Source organism: Nycticebus coucang, chromosome 2, assembly GCF_027406575.1.
Source record: "Nycticebus coucang isolate mNycCou1 chromosome 2, mNycCou1.pri, whole genome shotgun sequence".
NCBI lineage: Eukaryota > Metazoa > Chordata > Mammalia > Primates > Lorisidae > Nycticebus > Nycticebus coucang.
In genome coordinates, this window is record NC_069781.1 from 172,473,843 (window position 1) to 172,485,645 (window position 11,803).

The window sequence follows — 11,803 nt, forward strand, 5'->3', positions numbered from 1 at the left end:
ACAAATGAAGCTCTGGTGGAAAGTTCATGGGACTACCTTCCTACCCTTATTCCATACAAAAGAAAATCTCTCTAACAAGAACTTTTTTTGCTATCTATAAAACAAAATCTAGGATTCATTTATTTGAAGGGACTAGGAAAACATTGTTCATTCTTCCTCTTTTAATCCCAGCTGAATGAGCAAGAGCTATTTAAAAAAATGAAAATAGGGTGGCGCCGGTGGCTCAGTTGGTAAGGCGCCGGCCCCATATACCGAGGGTAGCGGGTTCAAACCCGGCCCCGACTGAACTGCAACCAAAAAATAGCTGGGCGTCGTGGCGGGCGCCTGTAGTCCCAGCTACTCGGGAAACTGAGGCAAGAGAATCGCTTAAGCCCAGGAGTTGGAGGTTGCTGTGAGCTGTGTGATGCCATGGCCCTCTACCTAGGGCCATAAAGTGAGACTCTGTCTCTACCAAAAAAAAAAAAAAAAAAAAAATGAAAATACCTTGCCTATTACCTTCCAAATGATGAAAGTGGCAATTTCCAATCAATGCAACTCAGAGCCAGTTCCTCTAATATCAGTTTGTCACAGGCCTGGCCAAAGACCAATGTATCCACCCACTTTGGCCTTCCAGAGTGCTAGGGGAGAATTAAATGAGAGTATCAGTGTGGTCAGTGTATAGTATATGCCTGATAAAATAGACTGAAAGGACCTTTAGATGTCATCTCATCCACAATTTTATTTTACGGATGAGAAAATGAATATTAAGTGAAACCAGAAAAACAAGAATGAAAGTTGGATTGCTCCAGAAAAATATCCAGACTATTAACTATATATAACTTTGCTCCTGGCTAAAGAATTTGCTGAGTTTGGGCAGTGCCTGTGGCTTAAGGAGTAGGGCACCAACCCCATATACCAGAGGTGGCAGGTTCAAACACAGCCCTGGTCAAAAACTGAAAAAAAAAAAAAAGAATTTGCTGAGTTGGTTTTTGTTGTTGTTTTTGCTTTTTTTCTTTTTATTTTTTGAGATAGAATCTCACTTTGTTACCCTTGGTAGAGTGCTGTGATAACACAGCTCACAGCAACCTCAAACTCTTGGGCTTAAGTGATCCTCTTGCCTCAGCCTCCCGAGTAGCTGGGACTACAAGTACTACAGGTACCACAATACCCAGCTATTTTTAGAGATGGGCTCTCAGCTAGTTTTAGAGACAGCATCTTGATCTTGCTTAAGCTGGTCTTGAACTCCTGTGCTCAAACTGTTGTTGTTGTGTTTTATATTCTTTTTCATTAGCACAAAATATAGCCCTCAATCTTAATCTGTGAGAGTTATTATAATGCTGAGACTACTAATAAGTCACCAACCATTAGGTTAACAGAAAACATACTTACTGCTAAAATGCCTTCTTTTCTTTTCTTTTTTTTGCAGTTTTTGGCCGGGGCCAGGTTTGAACCCACCACCTCTGGTACATGGGGCCAGTGCCCTACTCCTTTGAGCCACAGGTACTGCCCTAAAATGCCTTATATTCAATTTCAAGGTGGCAGAAAAAAAGAAAATATTGGAGAATATCTTTATAAACCTAGATACAGAAAAGTACAATTCATAAATTTAACTACATTAAAATGAAACTTCTGTTCATCAAAAGATACCATTTGGGCTTGGCGTCCATAGCACAGTGATTACTGCGTCAGCCATGTACACCGAGGGTGGCAGGTTCAAACCCAGCCGGGGCCAACTAAACAACAATGACAACTGCAACCAAAAAACAGCCGGGCATTGTGGCAGGCGCCTGTAGTCCCAGCTACTTGGGAGGCTGAGGTAAGAGAATCGCTTAAGCCCAAGAGTTGGAGGTTGCTGTAAGCTGTGACGCTACCGCACTTTACCGAGGGTGACATAGTGAGACTCTGTCTCAAAAAGAAAAAAAAAAGATAACATTTGGCTGGGCACGGTGGCACGTGCTTATAGTCCCAGCTTTGAGCGGCTGAGGTGGGAGGATCACTTGAGGTCAGGAGTTCAAGGCTGTAGTGTGCCTCACTGTGCTTGTGAATAGCCACTGTTCTCTACCCTAGGCAACATAGTTAAGAACGCATCTCTAAAAAGAAAATAAGTAAAGATAATAATAATAACAACAAAAAGTTACCATAAAGACAATGAAAAGACAAGGCACAACTTGGGAGATCATATCCAAGCAGTATAGAATTAAAATCAGAAAAATTTTTACATTCTTCTTAATCTATAAGATGATGCAGTTAGAAAAAAAGGACACAAGACATAAATTGCTATTCACAGAAGAAACACAAATTGCCAATTAAACATGAAAAAATATTCACCTTCATCAGTAGTCAGGAAAATACAAATTAACCCCCAAAATGATAAACCATTTCATACTAGATAGGTAAAAATCAGTAAAATGTAAGGACAAGAGCTTGATGTAGGCAAGAAATTCTGTTTTGTTCACTGTTGTATCCATAGTGCCTGGCACACAGCAGTCTCTCCATAAATATTTTCTTTTTTTTCATTTTTATTTTTATTTTTTACTTTTTTAATGTTTCTTTTTTTTGTGTGTGTGTGTGTGGTTTTTGGCCAGGGCTGGGTTTGAACCCACCACCTCCGGCATATGGGACCGGCGCCCTACTCCTTGAGCCACAGGCGCCGCCCTCCATAAATATTTTCTAAGAGCATGAGAAATTTTGATGTCTGATAATGATACAGGGTTCCTACTTCCCCTTCCAGCTGTGGTTGGCGGCATCGCCTGTTCCCCGCCTAGCCTGCCAAGCTGCACTGAAGCTGCCAGCTGCCTTTCCTGTAGCACCTGCAGAGGCCATCCTGGGCACCAGGGCCTGGCTAGCTCTGGGCAGCCTCCTCGCCCTGGCTGGGCCACTGGAAGGCTGGCTGGTAGGCAAAGGGGAAGCTGGCTCCGGTGAGTGTGACAAGTTCGATGACTAGGCCCCACCTGCAAGGCAAGGGACTGATTCCCACATAAAGATCTGTAAATGTTCCTGATAAAGGGTTCCCCCATTCAAAGCTGAACAAGAACCCCCCATTTCCTAGGCCTGGGCAATTTCATGAAGGGAACTCTCATTGATCTTGCCCCTAGCAGAAGAGATTGCTTCCATTCATTAATGTGCTAGTTCACCTTGCCCTAAGCAGAAGGGACTCTATGCATTCATTAAGATACTCATTCATCTTGCCCAAGTAGAAAGGACTGTATCCATTAACTTGTTACCAAGTAACTATAAAGGACCCAGGCTGACTATATACACCCCTAGACAAAGGATCCAGGCAGAGATTTTCGGAATTGGGTCTTTCCCTCTGCTAGGAGCTTTGGTGCTTTTTCTGTATTCTTTTCTGGCTAATAAATCCTATCTTACCACTGATCTGTGGTCCATGAATTCATACTTTGAACCCCCAAGACCAAGGACCTACTGAAGAAGAAATTCCAGTAACAATAATGCCAAGTGTTGGGGAGGATATGGACCAACAGAAACTATTTAAGCACTGCTGCTGGGAGTATCGAAATTCAACCACTTTGAAAAACAACTTGACATCCTCTTGAAAAGGCTGAAGAACATATATACATGTGTCTTTTCTACTGCCATGTAAATATCATGTTCATAGTCTTATCATCTATAATTATGAAAACTGAAAACAAACTAAATGCTTAATAACTAGAGGGACAAATCAACTCTGGCACCTTCATACAACGGAACACTACTTCATAGCAAAGTAAGCAAACGACAGCCATGGAAATCAGCATCAACCAACTTCAAAGACAATGTTGAGCAAAAGAAAGTCACAGAAGATTTCATAATATATGATTCCATTTATACAATGGTCAAAAACAGTAAAAATAAAAGAAAATATTATTTACATTTACATACATTGATGCTAACACTATGTTTTAAAAAGCAAAAAAGTGATTAATCCAAATTTTGGGGGTAGTCACTGCCTCTAGTGGGGCTCAGAGAAGAAGATGCTCTGGGTAAAAGGCTTTAGGCTTTATAAGTAACCAAACGGGCACATTCCTTAGGCTGTGTGGAGGGTATGCTTTACTGTTAATCTTTACATGGTAACAGTGTCATTCATATGTTTAAATATTCCCCCAAATAATTTTAAGGTAAAATATTTTTTAATGTTATTAAGAGAATGCCTCCTAAATACTAGACCATGATGTGGAGAAATGAAAAAAAAAATTGCTTAAAAATAGGGGAAAACCTGAGTGGAGTCTCTAAGACCCAAAGGAAAGGGCTGGGCACAAGTGGCTCACACCTGTAAGTAATCCTAGCACTCTGGGAGGTCAAGGCGGGTGGATTGTTTGAGCTCAGGAGTTCAAGACCAACCTGAACAACAGCAAGAATGGATTGGAGGGGGCAAAAGCTGGGATGTGGGGAGAGCTGTCCCAGGGTATGTTCAACTGTTCTGCACATACAGAGTTTGAGATCTCACACACACACATCCCGAAGTGGAGATAGCTCTGAGTCTACAGTTCCCGTTTTCATCATAACAGTCGTATGCTGCAGCAATTTTGCATATACTGTGGGGTTAGAGACTTGTAAGAGCACATTCTGCCACCTCACCTTTCCTTGAGAGCGGAAACTACCTCCCACCCTTCTCAATATTCTAAACTGCACTTTGCAATAGCATAGCTGCTAGCCACAGGTGGCTATTTAAACGGCAATTACTTAAAATTTAATTAAATTAAAAATACAAGGCTGGGCTTGATTGCTCTCACACTTGTAACCTAGCACTCTGGGAGGCAGAGGAAGGATTGGTTCAGCTCAGGAGTTTGAGAACAAGAGTGAGACCCTATCTCTAGTAAAAAAGAACAAGAACAAGAATGAGACCCTATCTCTAGTAAAAATAGAAAAAAGTAGCTGGGCACAGTGGAGCATTCCTCAGTTCCAATGACTGGGAAGGCTGAGGCAGGAGAATTGCTTGAGCCCAGGAGTTTGAGGTTTCAGTGAGCTATGATGACACCACTACACTCTCGTCTGGGTGACAGAGCAAGACTGGCTCAAAAAAAGAAAAGAAAAATACAGTGTCTCAGTCATACTAGCCCAATTTCCATGATTGAAAATTCTACAGGACAGTGTTGCTCTAGAACAGTGTTTTTCAACGTTTTTTATCTCAGGGCACACTTGAACCTATAAACTTCTGTGGCACACTTAAATGACGTTGATCCCAAAAAAAAGAGTAAAAAAAAGAATATGCTTACATGAGCTTTGAACTTCTTTTGAAAATAATTAATGATCTTTAAAATTTATCATGGCACACCAATTGAAAATCACTGCTCTTGAAGATTATGTCTAAGTTTTCATATAGTGTTGACACTTACTGATTCTAGGGACTACTTCAGAATTGGTGCCAAACAGCACAGGTTGTCCCCTTTTAATCGGGGACAGCAATATCTCAAAGCATTGTTTTACAAAGTAAGTAACACTTGTATAAACTATAAAAAAATCATTCTACCCTTCAGGCTGGGGTTTCCTCTAAAAAAAATCTAGGCTGGGAGCCCATAGCTCAGTGGTTAGGCTGGTGGGTTCGAACCCAGACTGGGCCAGCTAAACAGAAAAAAAATAGCCAGGCATTGTGGCAGGAGCCTATAGTTCCAGCTACTAGGGAGGCTGAGGCAAGAGAATTGCTGGAGCTCAAAAGTTCAAAGTTGCTGTGAGCTATGATGCCATAGTACTCTACCAAGAGTGACAAAGTGAGATACTGTCTCAATAATAAGTAAAAATAAATAAATAAATAAAATCTAAAAGCTTTAACTTTTAAAAATTATTTCTTGGTAGCTGGGCAGTGGCACACTCCTGTAATCCTAGCACTCTGAGAGGGTGAGGCAGGTGAACTGAGGAGTTCGAAATCAGCCTGAACAAGAGTGAGACTTCAGGTCTTAAAAAAAATAGCCAGGCATTATGGTGGGCACCTATAGTCCTGGCTACTCAGGAGGCTGAGGCCGGTGGATCTCCTGAGCTCAGGAGTTTGAGACTAGCCTAAGCAAGAGTGAGACCCTGTTTCCAAAAATAGCTGGGCGTTGTGGCGGAAAGGAGGATCACTTAAGCCCAAGAGTTTGAGGCTGCTGTGAGCTATGACACTACCGCACTCTACTGAGGGTGACAAACCAAAACTCTTGTCTAAATAAATAAATAAATAAGCAATGGCTAATCAATAAATATGGAAGGCTACCTTAGGGGAAAAAAAGATGTATGTAAAGTGTTTTGAAGTTTATCACTGTGGTTTTCCTTTTCAAAGGGGCAATATAAAGAATTTTAACTTTTTCCTTCTACATTAATAAAATTGTTAATAAATTGGGTTCTTGTTCCTCCAAATCATCAGAACCAACCAGGAAACCACGTTAATTCACACAGAGATGTGCCCCTGTAAATGGAAAAAATCAGAAAGAAAAACTCCCACAAGGCAGTTAAATTACCCAATTTACTTTGTTCCCTTACTTTGACAACTGTTGTTGAGGTTTAATTATTTGTTACTACTTCATCAGCACCCTCTCTGCAGGTCTCTTTAATTACATCTTTACAAAGAACTAAGGGTGAGACTACCTGGGTCTTTTGTGAGAATTAAAGCATTTGCAGATTAGTAGCTTCCAAATTAGCAGGCTTAGAACACAATACAGGATTCTGTTCTGTCCTAGTCCCCACCGAAAGCAATTAACAAGGGTAACAGGCATATGATTCCTTTTCCCTAGGAGACTGGCACCTCCCTAGGGAGGGCAGGCCTCACAGAGACTCCATGCTGACAGTGCAAAGTGCTTCAGGATCTTTAATCCTAATGCTGCTACTCAGATGCTCTGTGCGGGCTGCTTATTAGAGGGCCCCACAGAGCAAACTAATTCATTCTTATGGCAAAAGACGGGATAGGGTTTTAAGGAAAAGAAGGAAGGACACCATGAACATACTGTAAACCAGATCTCCCTCAGTATAAATCACCTGCATATGGACACAATGCCCAGCACAGTGTGCACCTAATAAGAACTTAATAAATCCTTGTTGAATAAATGAGTGAATAAAAGTTTGACACACAGAAAGTATTCAGTATTTGTCTGATAAATAAAAGGAATCATTAAGACACTGTCCTAGGTGCTGGGGAAAAGAGAACATAATATACAGATATAGTGGAGGCCGGGCGCAGTGGCTCATGCCTGTAATCCTAGCACTCTGGGAGGCCAAGGCAGGTGGATTGCCTGAGCTTACAGGTGGGAGACCAGCGGAGCTAGAGTGAGATTCCCAGCTCTAAAAATAGCTAGCCTTGGCTTGGTGCCCACAGCTCAGTGGTCAGGGCACTTGTCACATACACCAGGGCTGGTGGGTTTGAACCCGGCCGGGGCCTGCTAAACAACAATGACAACAACTACAACAAAAATAGCCTGGTGTTGTGGCGGGTGCCTGTAGTCCCAGCTACTTGGGAGGCTGAGGCAAGAGAATCGCTTAAGCCCAAGAGTTTGAGGTTGCTGTGAGCTGTGACGCCACGGCACTCTACCGAGGGCTGCACAGTGAGATTCTGTCTCAAAAAATAAAATAAATAAAAATAGCAGGCCTTGTGGCAGGCACCAGTAGTCCCAGCTACCCCGGAGGCTGAGGCAAGAGAATCTCTTGAGCCCAAGGGTCTGAGGTTGCTGTGAGCTATGATGCATATCTAGGGGAATGACTGCATGGCAGGTTCAAGCTACCCACAGTAGTGTAATAAGCTGAACAAGGGCCCTGGGGTCAGAGCCTGAATACAAACCCCAATGCCACTGGCCACATTATGGAAGGCTTCAGCAAAGTTACTGGGATCAGCCAAAAGGAATGAATCTGTTTCCCCTTTTGGAAAAAAGGGGTAACACTAACCTTGCATTGTTCTTTCATGAATTACAAAAAGAAAACATAGATAAATGGCTTAGGCCAAGGCCTGGCATGTGGAAGACATGGTATAGAAAAATGGCAAAAATCCCTCGGAAGGGCTAGCGTTTCTTGAAGTTTATCATGTGCCTGTCACTGTGCCACACATAATGAACATATGACCACATAAAATCCTCACACCAATCCTGTGAGGTAGATACGACGTTCTCCCTTCTACAGGCGGGAAAACACACGTGGTGAGTGTTGACAGAGTAGGGGCTGAGACAAGGCTGGAACACGGGCAACACATGCAGTGTACACTCTTACCCACTACACAGTATTTTCGATCACTATAGAATCAGGAACCACTTAATTGCTTAGGTGCTTTGCAAGCAGTGCTTCATCGAACCCACCTCCCAAATCCTGGGAGGCAAGGTTAAGTCCACTCCACGCCGCTGAGGCTCAGAAAATTCTGCCACTTGCCCGAAGTCACCCAGCAAAGCCCCCTGCCCCAAAAAGCAGACACCTCCTTGCTCACCACCCTGCTCGTGGGAAGCCTCCCCTCAACACTCACTGATGCACTGTCTCGGCATCAGTGTCCCAAGGACGACCCCACTTCCCGTACTCCCGTGGGGAACCCCTAAGTCCCCGTCCGTGCCCCAATCCATCTGCCTTCAACAGTCATCAAGGTTCCCCTAGCCCTCCCAGGACTGAGAACTCTAAGTCACCCGCTTGCCCATCTGCCTAGCCCCGGCTGGAAGTAGGGGGTGGAGGAGGGTCTCCTGGTAGCCTCCCCAACAGAATCTGCAGCGTCGGGGAAGGGAAGCGGGGAGGGCGCATGCCCAGACGGCTCCATTCAGCCCCCTCAGCTTACCTGGGAGTCGCGAAACTCCACCACCACGTTCTCGCTGCTCCATCGCGCCGCCATCTTCCCGCGCCCGGCCTCCAAGGCGGTGAGACAACTCGCTCTTAGCCCCTAGGCCCGCGTCCTACAGCTCGTTAGAGCCCCACGCAGCCCGGGAGTCAGCCCTGACACGCCCCCTCCCCGCCTTCCGCCTGACTCCAACCATTGGCTGACCCAAACACAGGCTCCGCCCCTCCTTCTCGGCTCCTCCAATTGCGATACCGTGCCTGCCAAAACCAGGCAGGCCCCCTCTTCTTCCGTCACTCAGTTTGCGTCTCCCACGCTCCCTCGCGGCTGCGGACACGCCCCTGCCGCCAGCTCTGCTGGGAGTTGTAGTCCAAGGTCGAGCAGCGCGTGAGTGACCCGGAAAGCGCTGGAACTTTAGGGTTTGGCCAAGTGGAGGCGTCTGCTGTCCTTCCTTTCTCTTCGCTGGTGTCGCTGGCATTGGGCCAAACCCAGTCTACAAATCAAAACCTGACGTTCTTGCAAATCGAAGGTAACTCTTCTCCTAATGCAGCCATCAAGATATTGAAAAGTTTGAAAGCACTATTTATTGTTTCATACTGTACAGCAGCTCCTTCCAAAGTATCCAGAGACTCCTGGGGGTCCCAGAAGGCAAAACAATTTCACAATCATACTAAAGTTATTTTCACTTTCTTTCTCTCATAAGCATACAGTGGAGTTTTCTAGAGACTTCATGATACATACTACAACAGATTGAAAGTAGACCTAGATATGTGAGAACCCAGTTTTTTAGTAAGCTAACCACTAAAGAGATGTGCCACTCTGCTTGCTAGAATATTTTTGTTTTGGAAAATATGATTATTATTTTTCATTTAAAAGATGTGTTGGGCGGCGCCTGTGGCTCAGTGAGTAGGGCGCCGGCCCCATATGCCGAGGGTGGCGGGTTCAAACCCAGCCCCGGCCAAACTGCAACCAAAAAATAGCCGGGCGTTGTGGCGGGCGCCTGTAGTCCCAGCTGCTCGGGAGGCTGAGGCAAGAGAATCGCGTAAGCCCAAGAGTTAGAGGTTGCTGTGAGCTGTGTGACGCCACGGCACTCTACCCGAGGGCGGTACAGTGAGACTCTGTCTCTACAAAAAAAAAAAAATAAAAAAAAAATAAAAGATGTGTTATTGGCTCCGCGCCTGTGGCTCAAGCTGCTATGGCGCCAGCCACATACACCTGAGCTGGCGGGTTGGAATCCAGCCTGAGCCCGCCAAACAACCACGGCTGCAACCAAAAAATAGACGGGCGTTGTGGCAGGCGCCTATAGTCCCAGCTACTTGGGAGGCAGAGCCAGGAGAATCGCTTGAGGCCAAGTGTTGGAGGTTGTTGTGAGCCACGGCACTCTACCCAGGGTGACAGCTTGAGGCTCTGTCTCAAAAATAATCATCATAATAATAATAAAAGATGTATTGTTAATGTGAATTATATTAAAATAATGAATTAAAATAAATTCTCAATTTTAATTCCTAATAGTTAACTATCAAAACACATAGCCCACATAAAAGTTTGGGGGATGAGGGTCTTCAAAAATATTTTAAGAGTAGGCTGGGTGCGGCAGCTCACACCTGTAATCCTAGCCCTTTGGGATGCTGAGTTGGATGGATTGCTTGAGCTCAGGAGTTTGAGAGCAGCCTGAGCAAGAGCAAAATCCAGTCTCTACTAAAAAAAAAAAAAAAAAAAAAAAAATTTGAAAAATTAGCCAGTTGTCATGGGCACCTGTAGTCCCAGCTACTTAGGAGGCTGAGGCAGGAGGATTGCTTGAGCCCAAGAATTTGAAGTTGCTGTGAGCTATGCCACAGTACTCTACCCAGGGTGACAGACTGAGACTCTGTCTCAAAAAAAAAAAATTTTAAGAGTATAAAGAGATTCTGAGATCAAAAAGTTTGAGGGCTGGTCTGAATGTGGTGGTGTTTACAACTAATTGATCACAATTGGTTACAGATTTCTTTGTTCCTTCTTTCACTGCTTCACTTGACTAGTCTTTAAAAAAGTTTGAAAACTACTGTGCTAGCGTGGTGGTTGGTGATTAAGTTTCCTTTGGTCCCATTGTCTTAAATCTTTGCTTAACTGGCTTAGCTTCAATTTCTTTGGAGAAGTGGAAATCACCTCATTTGGTTGTTGTAAAGAACCCAGGACAGAGCCTGGAATATAGTAAATACTTGAGTATAAACCACTATTATTGTCATTATTTGTCTAAGTCAACCCCTTCCCTTCTGGAGTGTTGGATGTATGTAATAGAAAAAACAGACTTGTCAACAGCTTTGGTTAGGGTAACCGACTTGTCCATGTTGCCTAGTCCTTTCCACATTTTAGCACTGCATCCTGGGAAAGGCTAACATTCTGGAAAACCTTTCAATTCCAGGCAGACTGTGACACTTGGTCACTCTACAGTAGCTATGTGCTTAGCAGAAAGAATTGTGTATTATAAGAGAAAAACCTAAAATGGGGACCTGAAATGGCATCTTGAAGGAGGTGACATTTGAGCTTTTCAGTATAATATTAAAATATTGGCAGGGTACACTATCAAAAAAAGTACTTTGCCATTAAGAGTGAACAAGACTGTGAAGTGTGAAGAACAGGACTTGTTCCAAGGGCGTGAAACTGTTCCCCAGTTAACACCTTCTCATGACACTGAACTTCTTTCCTTTAAAATACACATCCCAATTTAATTCATTTTAATTTATTTATTCAATATTTTCAAGCTTCAAGGGGTCAGGGACTAGATCAATTTTGTGCAGCTCTACATGGTGACTTCATATACAGGGCACTCCATGAATATTAGTCCAATGAATGAATGCAAAAAGCACAGTCATGAACCCAAAGTACTGTTTAGGTCAAAAGGATACTTTCTGTGTAACCAAAAGTAATTTCAAAATCTATTCAAGGTCTTTACTTGTGATTGCTTATAAAAGAGGGTGTCTTGCAATGTTGTCCAGGCTACCGGAGTGCACTTGCTATTCACAGGCCAGAGCATTACCTTCTACAGCTTTGAACTCCTGGCCTCAAGTGATCCTCCTGCCTCAGTCTTCCGAGTAGCTGGGACCACATTTAAACAGCACTTCCCCCAGCCACTTGTGATTC

The 11,803-nt window shown here is 43.8% G+C and overlaps 1 protein-coding gene across 4 annotated transcripts in view; it reads right to left on the reverse strand.

The window, feature by feature from the left end:
* WDR59 (WD repeat domain 59) overlaps positions 1-8,835 on the reverse strand; it is an 87,816-nt gene extending 78,981 nt beyond the window's left edge. For all 4 annotated transcript variants that reach the window (XM_053607896.1, XM_053607889.1, XM_053607906.1 and 1 more), the window contains exon 1: positions 8,687-8,835. In XM_053607896.1, the coding sequence (XP_053463871.1) occupies positions 8,687-8,740 (54 nt within the window). In that variant the 5' untranslated portion in view covers positions 8,741-8,835. The remainder of the gene's footprint in view (positions 1-8,686) is intronic.
* Positions 8,836-11,803: the final 2,968 nt, after the last annotated feature.